The 16,342-nt window shown below is 52.3% G+C and overlaps 1 protein-coding gene across 2 annotated transcripts in view; it reads right to left on the reverse strand.

Moving 5' to 3' along the window:
* Window positions 1–15,840, reverse strand: part of LOC120526401 (synaptotagmin-14-like) — an 86,927-nt gene extending 71,087 nt beyond the window's left edge. Inside the window, exons 1-2 of one of the 2 annotated variants that reach the window (XM_039749555.1) lie at window positions 15,813–15,840; window positions 1,939–1,986 (exon numbers count right to left, since the gene is read on the reverse strand). In XM_039749555.1, the coding sequence (XP_039605489.1) occupies window positions 1,939–1,986; window positions 15,813–15,825 (61 nt within the window). In that variant the 5' untranslated portion in view covers window positions 15,826–15,840. The remainder of the gene's footprint in view (window positions 1–1,938; window positions 1,987–15,812) is intronic. The other variant, XM_039749557.1, reaches the window with a different exon arrangement.
* Between the last annotated feature and the right edge of the window lie 502 nt (window positions 15,841–16,342).

Consider the following 16,342-nt stretch of genomic DNA (forward strand, 5'->3'; position numbering starts at 1 on the left):
GGTGGAGCACTTTAAGAAACAACAGCTGAAAACACGTTAGTGTAACACGGCCTTCTCCTAACTTCACTTGAACTTAATCCTGATACTCGTATGTTCAGTTCATCATAATTACTATTCACGGTGGCTCTAAAGTCCGTACTGACCTCAACTCTCTCTTCTGTTTCCTTTGCCACCTCCACCGACTCAAAGCATCCTGATGTCCAACAGTGATGGACTACAAGCCAGAACATCAAGTGGCTCCGTGAGAACCTTAACTACAAAGAGGACTGTTTCATTTGTGTGAGGTGGGATGTCCAGAGGGGACTGGGTGGTCTCGTGGCCTTTGACCCCCTGCAGATTTTATTTATTTTTCTCCATTTTTTTTCTGTCCACCAAGGCCAGCGGTCTTTACTCCTTTTCTATGTTAACTAATGTGGCCTGATTGTAATTTCTTATTTTGTCTTTTATTTTTCTATCTATCTATCTATCTATCTATCTATCTATCTATCTATCATATAGCGCCTTTCACTCTATCTATCTATCTATCTATCTATCATATAGCGCCTTTCACTCTATCTATCTATCTATCTATCATATAGCGCCTTTCACTCTATCTATCTATCTATTATATAGCGCCTTTCACTCTATCTATCTATCTATCTATCTATCTATCTATATAGCTCCTTTCACTTCTATCTATCTATCAGGATGGAAAGACAATGGAAGAGCATGGGGATGGGGCACAGATACAGTTAGCAGGCCCAGGACCCTGGAGATGAGGGGCCGCCATCACACCATGCTGACCACCTATAGCAGTATAGCGCTGAGCCCCCCGCCGCAGCCGACACTTTGTCTCCCTGTCGTCACGTGCTCGTGTGCAGCAGACAGTCCGCTTCAGTGCCCGCGCCGGCGGAAGCAGGTTACCATGGAAACAGCCTCCGTGAAGCCAGGTCGCACACACGCGTGCCCAGCTGTTCAGTTCAACTCAACTGGCGGTTTCAGAGGAAGAGGAAGAGCAGGAGGAGAGCACTGGGACGAAACCTCTATGAAGAAGCTGCAGGGCAGCAGAGACAACAGTTCAGGAAAAAGAGAAAGGAAAAAAAAATCTACCAAAATCTAGGGGGCACTAGGTGGCAGACCGCTAAAATAGAGAAGTGCGGACAATGACTGACGAAGAGGAAGGGATAGACAGCCAAACCACTCATAAAAGTCAGACAGTGCATTGTGATGGGGGTCTCCTGTGCTTGTGTGGGCCTTCATCTCGCAACCCCACCCCAAAGACGTGTGTGTCTGATTGCAGAGCACTGACGGGGCAAACACACACACACACTCACTCGGTCTGGGGGTCTGCAATGGAGTCGCCAATCCACCTGACCTGACCACAGAAACACACGCAGAACAAACAACTACACGCGGGTGAAGAGGGCACACGGGATCTGAACCTGGAGAACTGCTAAACACTGCACCACCATGCCACCTCAGAGCGAGAAACGACAAAAGCAGTCACCTTAAATGAGACCATGGAGGACAAGACTGGCAAAGACACCGAAGAAACCGAGGTGAAAGGCGCTATATGATAGATAAATAGATAGATAGATAGATAGATAGATAGGCGCTATATAATAATGATGGATAGAGTGAAAGGCGCTATATATTAGGTTGGCAGAGGCGTCACATTATACCTCCAGTCACCAACACACAGGAGATTCACTGATAGAATTTCTGTCATTCAGTTGGTCACCCAGGCTCAGTTCCATGCCAGTTCCATGCCAGTCTCACCCTCCTAGCTTTGTCTGCCATATCGTCAAGCTTTCACAGATGTTGGCCACCCGCACTTTTCATGCCACAGTGCCCGTAATGGAGCAGGTGAAGTATGAGTGCCACACTTGGCCTCTGCCACTTCTCAAGCGCGCGCCACCCGCCAGGTCCACCAGATGAAGTGACGGCCCCCCCGCTTACCTTTTCTAATACAGACGAGCTCATGAACTCCACAGCTGCGTTCTCCACCTGCAGAAGAAATGGACATTCAATGACAATGACACTGATGGCGTGACACAGACAGGAGACAGAGACACACAGTTGCTTACACACAGCTGACGTTCATTGCCCAGTGAGTGCCCACAGGTGTAGAATGACAAGGACAGGTGGACGATGCCCCATTACCGGCACTGTGGTACAACAGGACTTGTGTAAGACGTGTGACAAGAGACAGGCAATGACACAAAATGTATATGTTACTGTATGGGGGGCACAGAGAGGGGGTGGAGCCTGGCACTGGATGCCCGCTGTGGCAATTCCAGGAGTTGATCTCAGGATGAACAGTTGACAGAAACGGGCAGTCTGCCATTCCAAGGTGGTCCATCGTTACCGCTCAGTTATTTCTAGGAATGCCTTTAAAATCTCCAGGGCCAAGCAGAGGGAGGACCTCCTGGCCGAAGAGTGAGGGGACAGCTGGCCAATGTCACAGTGCACCAGCCTGGTCAATGATGAAGGGGTGATCTTGACATTCGAAAAGTCAGCCACACCAAGTACATGAGGACTGGAAGGTGGCACAGTGGACCACTTGATCAGCTGATTTTCATTGGTGAGGCCACAAGTGATTCTTGGACTTTAAGGACATCTTTGTCATCTACAGGTCACTCTCAGCAGTGACACCCCTTCACCATCCAAGATGCCATCATTGCCCATCTGTGCCCTCAGTCACTTATATGCACAAAGTATGGACAGCAGGGCTTCACTTTCTGGCTCTGACTGGCTGAGGCCGCTCACCACAAAGCCACCCACCCTCAGAGGTCATGGGTGCAAATGCCACATATGCCATTCCTTGGATTTGCCAAATAAAGTGTCCATTCTCAATTGCTGCTTCACCCGAGACAAATTACCAGCTGGAAATGACATCGCAGACAAAGGCCAAGTGACTCCATGAAAGACCACTGAAAATGCCAGTCACAGTAGCCCTCCAGCACACACCATCACAAGGAGCTTTACACACATGGCAGAAATGTATTATTACTGGGCAGCACGGTGGCACACTGGTTAGTGCTGCCACCTCTCAGGTCCTGGGGTCCAATCTCCACCTGTGTGCCCTCTGCATGTTCTTCTATACCTCAAAGAGCATGTGTTGGGTTAGGGGGGCTCCCTAGTGGCTAAGATGAGTGTGTTGGCTCCATCTCCCCAATAAGTACTGCCTGGTACTGCCACGCCTCCTGTGTGTGGCATAAACTGCAAATCTTGAGCGCCGACAACCAATCACAAGATGAGGGGGTGGGTCCAGACCTCCTGGGCAGCATAAACAGCAGAAGCTGACAAATCATAAGTGAGTACAACCAATCACAAGAGGGGGCGTGGTCATATCTGAGTGCAATAAACAAGAAATGTCAATCATGAGTGAGGAGAACCAGTTAAAAGTTGAGGGGTGTGGCCACACTTTCTGAGAGGCACGCACAGCAAAGGCTGACCAATCATGAGAGAAGACAACTGATCACAAGATGAGGGGTGTGGCCAGATCTTCTGAGTGGCATAAACAGTAAATATGAACCAATCGTGAATGAGGAGAAACAGCCACAAGTGCCCACCTTGACTGCCCACCGCCCCCTTGTCACTCACTCATTCATCTTCTGTGTTTATTCGTTGAGTTTAAACGTCCCCCTTTAGTTTGTCTGTTTGTCATTTCAAGTCACCCATGTCAGCCTTTCACAGGTTTGATGCCAGTTCAGTTCTCACCTCGGCCACATGGTGTGACCCTGAGCGAGTCGCTCAGCCTGCCTGTGCTCAGCTGTCACCTTAACAGCAGCAAAGGCCACCCCAGGGTGAAGAAAGACTCTGGGCAGCAGTAAGTGAAGGCGAGGGCCCGTGCCCATACTGGCCGATGGCATTGCTCGCTCTGTGCCACCTGTTGCCCGGCCGGCCGTTAATTTATTCCTGTAATCCTGCGCTCACCCCCATTAATTACCACAAGATGCCATTGAGCCCGGAGTCGCTTGGCCAGCTCGACTCACATAAATCCCAGGGCTGGCATTTCAATATTTCATTATGGTGGCACAGAGGCATCTATTAAGCCGTGACGACTTCTTGTGTTTTATGTGTGACCAGCCACCATAAATCCTGACCTCATTTAACTGCCATTACATAAGGAATAAAAGAATTGGCCGTCCCCTGCACTTTATCATGGCAGCGGGGTCAGCCTGTTATGAGGCGCTCAGTCATCTCCTGACGCTGGCACGCTGCTTAGCGCTGCTCCTGCTGCCACCGCCTCATTGATCAGAGGCTGTGCCCGCTCTGACCTGCACTTTGACCCTGCTGCGTACCTGGTGCTGCCAAGGAGGGCTTCGCATACCCTTGACCCTGCTGTGGATTAAATGAGTTCAGAAAGAGGATGGCATGGACTAGTGCCCACTGCAAACCTGGCACCTGATATCCATCAAAGGCACCTTGGAAAATGATCTGCCCACTGAGCCTTCCTTTCCACCTGAGGAGCTTGACCACCACTAGGACGTCTTCTCCACAGGGCAGATAAGAAGAGCCATTGGTGGCACATCATTGGCACACTTACAAGGGGCACGGCGCAGAACCACAATCAGTCAGGATATCAACATGGTGCCAAACCAAAAATCAAGACAAAGAAGCATGAAACATCTAGAAGGGGGCTAAAAGAAACCCCCATTAGTGCCACTCGATTGGCAGACGCCTTTAACCAAGGATCAGGACCAGCTGTGCCCGTCCGTAGAGAGATTTTTTATTTTATTCAAAGAACAAAACACAATCCAGTCAAACAAAGCAGCAAATGCAGTGATGTGCTCTGAAACCCTCAACGATAAGGCAGCCCCCCTAAAGCGGCAACGAGAGGGGTCAGCACGGGCCTGGTGTCACCTTAACATGACGTGAACAAAATCTCAGCCCAGACGTCCCTGTCCCCAGGACTCCTCAGGTGACTCCCAACCCACCCAAGAGGTGTCATCATTCCAGCATGTCCTGGGTCTGCCGGAGGGTCTCCACCCAGTGGGATGTGCCAAAGCGGCTCCTTGCTTGGCCATCTGTGCCCAAGCACCCTCGCCTGACTCTCCTCACGACCTCTGAGCTTCTCACCCTACCATGGAGTGCCAGCCAGCCAGCCAGCCACCCTCCTCTGAACCCTCACTGCTGCCGAAATGACGTCACCTGAGTGGCACAAAGTGGAGTGAGTGACAGAGGGATGGGGCTCAGATGGCACCACCCAGGATGAGTGCCATACACACACAAATGAAAAGAGAGCGCCGGCCAGAGTGACAGGACGTCACCCGAGTGTGACGCATTTGACACAAGGCAGGACAAACAAGACATAAAAACGGACAAATGGCTTTGAGTCGGTGACAAATTCTGGTGGCCTCACCTTCTTTAATATAGCGCCTTTCCAGTGTAGTGCCAGCTGTCTTGAACTGTGACCAGTGACAGTGGTCTCATGGCAGTCCTTATGTGTTATGCCAGCGCTTCTTGAAAATGTCACTCGACGTCACTGGTCACCTGCTATTTAAGGTGAATTCGTTCTTTCCTCTTTAAGTCAGGCTCATACCTGAGACCTGAGACTAAGATGTTGGACATGCAGGTCGGTCGGGTGGGGGGGTTTGAGAATCTGAGGGTGCTGTGCCCCCAGTGCGCGCACACACACACACACACGCAGGTTCAGGACCCCAAAGCCCATCACGCCACACTGACCTCGCTGACTTTGCCAATAGCAGACCAGCAGAGCCCCCTAGTGGCTAAAGGGGTGAACTGGGGTGCCCCAGGCTGCCACTTTCCTCCCCACCACTTAATATCAGACACGCCTGAGCGCCAGTTGTTAAAATGCCTCAGAATTTGGTGACGTCTGGCACTTGGGAAGCTCCTTTGTATGGCATTCAGTACAGAAAGGCGCTATATAAGCTAAAGTTTGATTGTTTAAACGACTGCCAGTGCCATCAGGATGTTCTGCCTCTTTGACATTAATTATTGTCCCCAAGTTGTTCTTCATTGTCTTCTTTTTTCAAAGTCTTCATCTTAGAGGATTTAACAGTAGGCTGGGTGGGCTTGTGGCATGGCAGGCTTTCAAACATCACAGGCAGCTGGCACAAAACTTTGATCAGGTTCTAAAATGGGCAGTGTGCCCGCCTGGTGGCTAAGACATGGCACTGCTGGGTCAGCTGCTTCCTAGTTGCTCACAATGCCCAACTCTAAAACCAGCTGTACTGTAAGAAGGCGCAGGACCCCCACAGACCACCAACTTAGTTCATTAAATGACAGTGAAGGTGGACATTTAACATTTCATTGCCCTCATTTTACAAGGAAACCACAAATGCCACGGATCGGCTCATTCGCCAGTTGAGCTTCCTGCATACTTTTGGACCCGCGTGGTGCTGCCCTTAGAAGCTCAATGCGTTCTGCCATTGTCAGTAAGGGGTGAGGACCTCCTGGAGAAGCGGGGGGGTCAAACTGTGTAAAGTGCCCCCCACATTTTGCATCCCCCCATACATTATTCAGTATCACTTTCGGCTTTTTAGATTCACAGAGAGTTGGCATCTGCACCCTCTAGGTGGCGCCAGTCCAGGCTCAGTATTTGGATTCATGATTTATAATACGGAGCGACTTAAATATTCCTGCCAACCGAGACTTGGCGTCCGTCTAATAAACTTACATGACGGTCGAGCTGGTCTAGCGATTGAGCCACACTGGACGGTGCCACCCGAGTTTTTATTTCTCCTCTCGCATTTCAGATTCGTCAGCAGCAGTTCTGCTGTCTGCCACATGGTGGCGCTGCTCCTCTGCCTGCCCTTCCATTTTAGGACGCCACTAAATCCACTTTAGAATGACGTGGAGCTCGGAGACAGCAGCCGGCCCTGGACGGGATGCCAGTCATTACAGCTCACCCACTCACTTATGCCAGGTCTACTTAAACTTGCCAACTAAAATGCCACACTTGCCTTTGGAAAGATGGAACACCCAAAAGAAAAGCCACCCAGGCGTCTGGGGAACATGCAGAGCTCACACATGGCGAGTGGGCCCACCACCTCTGTCACTAAAAGAGGGACAGTGTCCTCTGCCAGTCACCTGCACTGCCCAGTCTTGCTACTTGGGCACCTGTCAATATGGGAGTCACAGAGACAGAGCACAGAGAGCATCTGTGACATTTTCAATAAGCATGAGTGGAAAGCAGACGGCCATAAACTCAGAAATGCAGATTACGGCACTGGCACAGGGAGACCCGCTCATGTCACATGGTACCCGTCCTTGCCATCAATGACATGTAGTGACCCACTGAATGACTGAGCGGCCGCGCTGTCCAAGTAGCATCCCTCTTGACTTGAATGATCTCACTGAAAGTCACAGTACAGCTGATTCCAGACTTGGATGCCATGGGCACCGGTGGGCAACACGAGCCACTTGGAATGAACTGACCCAGGAGGTCACTGTCTTAACCACCAGGGGGCCACGATGCCCATTTTAGAACTGGATGTTTAAAGTCAATGAGGCAGAATGCTTGTATGGTTTATATAGCGCCTTTCCACACGGAATGCCACACAGGGGTACCTCACAAGCACCAACCTTCAGGTCAATAAGTGACACACAGGTGGGTCTGATTTGGTGGGTTAACGGGCAGCCTTGCGCACTGCAATTGAACTGTTTCACCACCAGGGGGCTGCACTGCTCTGCTTTTGGTTAGAGAGGTAATTAAAGGCGCCGCCCTCAAGCTCCAGAATGAGTTCATCATATGCATTGCCCACCCTGGGCTTGGGACCACCGGCAGGTCAGACAAAGAGATGCCATGACAGGTCTGAAAATGGATGGATGGCTCCTCTACAGCATGAACTGAAGGTGAATATCGACATACAGACGTTGTGTGAGGTCACTGAGTGTGGTGGGCTGGGGGTCCTAAACTTTAGTGGCCCCTGAGCAGTTCAGAGCAGCCTCAGCCCCCCTACATCCAGCACAGACGTCTCAGCAGATCTGAGTGGCCAAACAAATCCAGGAGTCCATTTGTTGTTGTCCAGGGTGCTGCTCACACCTCATGGAGCTCAGAGAAACGTTCTGAAAGGCGCTATATGACGGAAAGGACTGAACCCCAGAGGGTCACCTCCATGCCAGAGGCACTGGGCACAGAACATGGTGACCCCGTGATGACCTGCAATGGCGGTCCGGACTGGGAGAGACGACAGAGCAGCCAGGGATGTCGGGGGGCTTCTTGTGTGGCTCGCGATCCAAAGAAGAAGATCAGAACTTTCCATAATGGAGGCTTCAGGAAGATCTGGACAGGAATGAGCAGAGCTCTACAAGTGGAGCAGCGGTCACTGCGTGCTGTTGGAGGTCAAACCCTGATGGGTCAGCAGGCACAGACTCAGCATGGACCACGACACTCCATCCCAAATGCAGGACCACCAAGAAAAACAACCTGGCAGAGGACGGGCCTTACGCCACGACACGTCACTCCAGAGAGGGAAGATGGCAGCAGATGGGCACCGCGGCGTGTCCCAGAGGGTTAACTAACTGAACTAACGACAGAATATGAATGGGTTAAAGACCAGCTGAATTGGCAAGACCACCCTGAAGGGGGCCCAGCAGCTCCTATAAAGACCTTTCTATCACATTCCTATGGCCCACTCATCTGGTGGTCTGCACCTAGGTGGGCAAGTCCTGAGCTGCCAGTGAGTCCAGAGGCTTCACCCCCTTAGCCAATTTGCTTTGGAAGCCAAGGTGGAATTTCTGGTGGTGACGTTCGAACTGCATGATGGGTAACAGGATGGAAACCAATGAAGGGTCCAGCTGCGGACCTCCCGAGCACCACTGAGCAGCCAATCGGATTTAATGCTTACATCTCAAGACTTACACAGTGAAAACTCCAAGAGGGGTCCGACTGTAAGCTGAGCTCCAAGTACCTGCAGGTGACTTCATGGACGGTCCTCTGGGGCTCTGCAGCTGGACTCTACTGGCGCCCATTGGAGTCAACTCCACAAGGCCCGCTACAAGCCCCACCCACTGTATGACAGGCCCACACTAAGACACACCCACTGTAAGATAAGGCAGTCGCACTACAAGAAATGGTCACGAGAAGACACGCCCACGGCACGGCCCACCTACTGTAAGACACGCCCGTAACAAGACACACCCACTCTAAGGGCACACCCACTTGACAGTCATTGTCACTCCTCCCAAAACCCCACCCATGAGACACAGTGTAAGGAGGTCTTATCAGGGGTCTCCTGAGTGGCACTGATATGTGGAGGTCTGCAGGTCGACAAACTGAGCAGCAGCTCCCCTAGTGGTGCTCTAGAACCTTTGTGCTTGACCAATCTAGAACGTCAGCAGCAATGGCAGCGCACTGCTCTAGAATGGACACTCCACCTCGGTCCCCGTGTCATTAAAGTCCCTTCAGCCATTCTTTGCAGGCAGACAGTGAAGCAAACCCACGTGATGCCCTCTGAGGGACCTCAAAAGCCAGACAGAGGTGCTCTGGTGGTCTTCATACAGATGACCTGACTCTGCACATTGTGTCCCACCGCTGACACGTGTGCCCTTCATTCGTCACCCGACTATGGAAAACGAACCAAAAGAAGAGTGGCCATCAAAGGGGCATGTTAGGGGCAAACGTTGCATTTTGGTCAAGTTTTATGCAGAAGACGTGCGCTGCCAGCACAACACGATGGCGGTCAGCGTTACACTCACAGCTTCTCTGAGGGTCTCTGATGGACAGCACTGCCCACCCTGCTCTCAGCCACTCCAGCAAGCCAGAGGAGCCATACTGGCATTCTGTCTCCATAGATACCACACAACAACACCGAGTAGACGAGGAGACCACTGGCCTGAAGGGGGGCCCCACTCTGACACCATGTGAAGTCGATTATGTGCGGACACTCACAGAACTGACCGGACCGACGGGTGGTCAATGGACAGACCAGCAGGCAGACAGACAGACAGTGGACTTCCTCGAGCTACTTGTAGATGTGAGGTTGGACTCCACTCCGGGACCCCCAACTCAGTCTCTCTGAAGTGCCCAGTGAAGCCACAGCTTGTGTCGGACCTCCGCAATGGAGAGGCTCATTGAGCCGACCTACAGGCTTCTGGTGGTTTGTGATGTGCCAGTGAGGGCACTGCCACCCTAACCAGCTGCTTCTCACCCGCAGTGCCAGGAATGCCCTCAGCATGGCTCACAGCAGCTCCTGATGTCAGGTGAAGGACCTCAAGTTACGGGGTGTGTTGCTGTCCTTAGTCAGGGCCTCGCAGTGAAAGGCGCTATATAACATAAAACTCGTGGAACTTGGATTGCGTGACACGCCCTCTGAGGAGGACTGCTGTTAGTTAAGGCGCTATATGGAATCTGCTCGTTCATCCAGCGCCTCATGTTGGAGTTTGACATGAAAGGCGCCATATAAAGCAAATCAACTGTAATCTTTGGCTATTAAAGCGACTCGCTTACGGTTATCGGGGAGTTTTGGGGTCTCACCAGCTGGGACTCAGCCACCCGCCTAACCTGAATACGCGGTGCCAAGGCCTGTGCACACCTGAGTCGGCCACTAAAGCCACCTTGCCAACTTTTTAAACCTCTGTGCGGTGACAGTTCAGGGACAGGCACAATATGGACGCACACACCGTTGGGCCACTGACCCTCTCAAGTGACGTCACATCCACAGGCGCCTAGGTGGACCCCAGCAGCGCGTGACAAGATGAATGTAAGGAGGGGGTCTTTAAGAGGAACAGGAATGCAGAAATATGACTCCCCCCCCCTCTCATTTGAGCCAAAGCGTACAGAACTGCACCCCACCCTCCAGACGTCTCTCAGCACAGACCCCACTAATGCAATTCCGACGTGTCAGGAAAAAGCAATCAGTGACCGAATCGTGAACTTCCATTTTGAAACCTGCTGATCCAGAAGCTGGAGTCCACCCCGGAGAGCATCGGGTGAAAGGCAGGAACAGTCACTGGATGGGGTGCCAGTCCAATGTAGGGTGAACACTCAAACAAGGGCCGACTTTGCAGCGCCAATTCACCAAACCAGCAATTGGCAGCCAGCACAGTTCCATGGGTACCACCTTTGTGTCCTCCTCCTCCTCAAGTTCAGCTGTGCGTGAGGACCTGCCAGCCTGGACGGTTTCCGTCCATTCTGCGTGCCAGTAGGTGCAGTGCTCGTCACCTCTGAAAGGCGCTATAAACAGCCTGCACGGTGACGTCTTCACTTGCAGCGAACCTGAGACCGCAGGCCCGTTTACGGGTCCGCCCGCCGTGAGCCCCGGAGCTCCTCGGAGGCTTTGAGAGGACAGAAGCGGCGCGGCGCGTCGCGGCCCCCCGGTGACCTCCGGTACAGCCCAGCAGAGCAGAGCAGACGGCGCGCGGCTTTGCTTTGATTCGCGCTAATTAGCGGGTAGCCGGCTGCCGCGTCTTCTTCGAGAAAGTCTAATTAGATCAGAGCCTCCCCGGAAGGCTGCGTTCAAACGAAACATAAGGCCCGGCCGTGATCTTTGAGGGGGCGACCGCCAGCAGCTGTCCCTCGGTGCAGCTTGAAGTCTCCGGGGAGTGTCGGTGCCTCCATTCTCAGTGACGCGGCGTTTTGAGGTTCAGAGCAGCCAAGCGAGCCCGCTAACTGGGTCTCATTGGCACCCGCGTGCCCAGCACACAATGCCAGCTTCAATAAAACCTTTGAAAAGGGTCGGAGAAATGAGAATCTGCTGGGCCAGAGAAAAGACAAGAAAATCAACAGTTTGGAGATGCGAGAATAAGAAAAGACGGGGGACTAAACCACAAAAGGGTGGCATCCATCTGGCTCAAGGGCACCGTCACCCTGGCACACCTGCAGGATAATGAGAGCTGCCGTGCCAGGCGCAGTTGACAGGACACTCGTCGCTTTGCCGCTTCATCTCTCCGCCCACTTGTGTGTCCAACGAGCCTACAGGGGGCGTGTCGAGTTGGCGTGAGAGCGTTTGGCCCCGCCCCTCGCCGGACTCCCGCCCAGCCCGCCGCCGCCGCCGCCGCTCCTTTTGGGTTTTGTTTTCTCTTTGTGGTTTTTTGTGGGCACTTTGGCTCGTCGGACTTTTCAGTTCTTTGTTTTGTTTTGCTTTGTTTTGTTTTTTGACCTTCTTAGCTTTTATTTTTTTTTTTGCTTTTCTTCTTCTTTGTTTTGGACTCTTTTGACAACGACATGTTTGAAATATAAAGAAGCTCTGTCTTTATCTCTGTAGGCCGCAGTTTCCTTATGGTGTCCTTCTATTAAGCCTTCACCCTGCTTGGTGGGCCTGTGTGGGCCAAGAAGCCTGCTGCGGGGGTCTGGATCTGCACCTGAAGCTTTGTGGCCCACCTTTACAGATATGGAAAATGTGTGAATGAGGAGCTTTTGGAGCCCAGCAGATGGTAACGCAGTCAAGGCCAATGTGCCAACCTCTGCAACTGGCAGAGTTCAGCATGTGGCAACTGGCAGCATCACGTTCTCCATGTTGACCCTCATTATGGCTGAGCCCCCCGACATGACTGTGTACCACTAAATTAGCAGTGAGACAGAGAAGAGGTCTGAGTGACAATCTGACTGGCAAAGCCAAGAAAGTGGGCAGAGATGACCACATTGGCATCTACACTGGAGAAGGGTGAGAAGCTGCCAACTTCACTGATCACATTTCCACTCCGGTCACGGAGGCCACCTGCACTGGTGACGTCACACCCTGGTATGGCACCTGCTCAGCCCAGGGTTGTGGGCACCACAGAACATGACCAGCAGCTGGATGCCTTCTGCTCAGTACAGACATGCCAACAGGGTCATAAGGGAGCTTGGCCATCCTGCCCAGTCCTGTTTCTCACTCGTTGGCACTCATGCCAGTCAACTTGTGTGTGTGTGTGTGTGTGTGTGTTAGGTGTGATGAGGTCCTGTCTACTTACTCCAATATTACTTTGAAGACCCTCAAGGTGACACCACGAACTGAAGCTCCGTTTTCCTCAGAGTGGAGGAGGACAATCCAGAGGACCACTGGTGTCACTTCTGCCGGGAGCCGTGACATCACCTCACCTGCCACATCCGCTCCGCCACATGAAGCCACCGCCGAGCAGAGGACCTCGACATTTCCAAAGTGACCTTAACGAGACCGTGGACCAGCTATCTGACATCGACGTTTGTGCCAGGCAGGCAGCTGATAGATAAGGGCAACCCCTGGTGGTGCCCTGGCACCTCATCTTATTTCTTTAACTTTATTTCTAATATAAATACATACAAACACACACTTGTGTTACAATGCTAAATAAAGGGCGTCCCACCCATGGACCCCTTGTGCTGTCCGCCATTCCAGCCATTTTATAAGAGGAGCGCCCCCTAGTGAGCGCCCAAGCTCTCCCATAAGCCACTCCTGGGCACAGATGACTTTTGATGGCCCCATGGTGGCTCTGAGGGGTGGTCTGCCCACCACTGAACCACCGACACACTTAAACTGCTAGGTGACTCCGCACACACACACACCTGTCCTCACTGCAAGGCGCTATATAGCAACAGAGGAAAGCAAGCTGGCCATGCCAGTCAAACATGTGGTTTAAAAATGGAAGATGAAACCTCGAGAAGGTGAGAGGACTTGAAGTCAAAGCCTGCAAAGAGCCTCATGGCGCCTTAAAACATCTAAGAGCGTAAAGGTGTGCCAACATGGGGGGCCAAAGACCCCTCATCTCAGTGACAAGGAGCAGGTGAGGACTTTGTGAATGAAATGTGCAACTGAGCAGATGGCAGCACCAAAGGGGTGAGGCGGGCAGTGCAGATGAATGGAGGACAACAACATGACATCAACAGGGAGTATAAAAAGGTGACTAAAGACCCCCCGCCACCCCACCCATGTGCTGCTCATACCACAGAAACACCTTGCCCTTCGAAAGGCGCTATATATCACAAAGTGGTCAGTTCAGCTCCCCTCACTGCCCACCCGCTATATAAGATAAAGACTCCAGTCGCATGGGCTTTGGTTCAAACAGCGAAGCCCCCTAGTGGCCGAGACACCAAAGTGCCACAATGGCTGCCAGTTCACGTGTCACCAAAACTCCCTGGTGTGCCCCTTGACATGTGTGATTTGGGAATTCGATTAACATAACGGGAATAAAATGCCATGCAGAGCAGACAGCAGGACTTGAACCCAATGCCCCCAATACCTGAAACACCATCCTGGGCATCACACAACGCCTGGCAAATCAGACAAGTGACGGACCACAAAGAGCTTGCGAGACTGGCACAAGTTCATGAATGAAGGTATCGTGCCAGAGGTGACCGTGCTCTGGAAGACCACACTGGACTGGCACCCCACTCAAAACTACTTTCTTCCTGCCCTGTGCCCGGGCTGCTGAGGTTGGCTCTGTACCCGACTGTGACCCTGACGTGGATTGTGCCAGTGTGATACTTTGAGATTCTTCTACGTCCTGGCAAAGACTGCCAGCTGCACTTTCAAGTGCCTGGTATTCACCATAGAAAGGCGCTATATGAGGTAAGGAGGGCACTCTTTCTGTCTTAATGACTTTTTAAAACACAATACAGGATGCAAAAACCACACAGCAGAAATAGGAAGCTGCCTGTCACTTGCAAGGCGCTATAAATAAAAGCAGCAGGACCCCCGACAGAGCGCTGGCGCCTCCTAAAGCCTGAAAACGTCCATCAGAATGTCTCGGACAGGAAACGGAAGATAAAATTAAAAACCTGCAGAGCTGGCCGAGCAGAGCATGCGCGAGCTGTGTATAGCGCCTTGACGCCGCTCGCACAGATGGCGCGCAGGCAGGACGGATGATCTGCTCAGCCTCTGACCTTCTGGGCTCCCTGAGCAGGTCGAGCCATCGGCTTACACAAAGAAAGCTCAGGAGCACACGGGGGCTTCAAAGCCACTTAGCGGCCGGCGAATGGGGGGCTGGGGGGGGGGGGGCTACCATGCCGAGGCAGCAAGCCCACCGTCCCGATTGTCACTCGATTGGTCTGAAGGAGCCCTCGAGCCAGGCTGGCTGCATGATGAATCGGTAAACGAGGAGGAGGTTGAGGGGCATCGCAGCTCAAGTGGACGGAGATATAGAGGGGGCACAACGACCCCCCAGCAAGTGAAAAGCCGCAAACTGAGCGGGAAAACTGTGAAAGCGCACTTGACTTGGAGTCCCCGAGTGCTCGGCGATGACCGGCACACCACCCTTAGCGTTCATCGGGAGCTACGGGTTTGTCCCGTTTGTAGTCTGATCTCCGAGACCACCCCAGCCCGATTAGCACCCCGGGGGCACACTTGGATTGGTCGGTTGGTGTTTTCTGGCCATGGCCCGTCTCTCGCCCTCTAGCGCTTTTATTTACTTCAGATTGAACAAGTTGTAGTCGGGAGGGTTGGTAATGAGGGGCTTGTGAACCTCTCTACAGAAAGGTGGGCATAAAAAGCACCCTGCGACATAAAAAGCACCCTGTGTACCCCTCAAGTACAAGGATACCCTGAGAACTCAGCACAGCGCAGACCCCGAGCCCCCAATCACCGATCCGACTCGACGCGAGCGAAAGGAGGGAAGGAGGGAAGGAGAGAAGGAGAGAAGGAGGGAAGGAGAGAAGGAGAGAAGGAGAGAAGGAGGGAGCTGTCCGTTCAGCACCACAATCCGGCACAGCGCCGCTCGCTCGCTCGCTCGCTCTCTCTCTCTCTCTCTCTCTCGTCTGTGCAAACAGCAGCCGCTCAAACTTTCGCCGCACTCTCTCACTCGCCTGGCGGCCACCAACAGCAAACCATCCGGCGACCTCCTCACGACACCCGCACACAACCAGCAGACTCCTCGCCTCGCAATCCCCCCGCTCCCGGGCCAGCGCCTCTCCGGAAACCCTCCGAACGAAAAGCAGACACAAGGATGAAGCTTGTCGGCCTACTTACCATCAATCGCCATGATGCTCCAGCCGGGATCTACCAAAGCACCGAATGACGAGGGGGGAGGAGGAGGAGCGGGCGAAACGGAAAGGCGGGCGGAGGGGAGTGAGGCGCGTCACGGGCCGGGCTCTGGAAAGAGGCAGCCGAGCGGAGCTCGTTTGAAAATTAGAACAGGCGGCTAGGAAACGACCCGTCAAACGGATAGAAAAGGCGCTATAAAAAAAAGAGGGCACTAAAATACAAGATGGACAAGAAAAAGAGCTGCATAAGACATCGATAAGAAAGGCGCTATACAGAAAACACACTACAGAAAGTCACTAGATACAGTAGAACGAAAAGGCGCTATATAAGAAATAGGTAGACATGAAAGTAGATAGATAGATAGATAGATAGATAGATAGATAGATAGATAGATAGATAGATAGATAGATAGATAGAGTGAAAGGCACTATATAATAGATAGATAGTCCTGGAATAGATCTATACCAAATAGGTATTAAAGGCGCTGTATAAGAAATAGACTGATATAAATGAAA

This window comes from Polypterus senegalus, chromosome 3 (assembly GCF_016835505.1).
Source record: "Polypterus senegalus isolate Bchr_013 chromosome 3, ASM1683550v1, whole genome shotgun sequence".
Lineage (NCBI taxonomy): Eukaryota > Metazoa > Chordata > Cladistia > Polypteriformes > Polypteridae > Polypterus > Polypterus senegalus.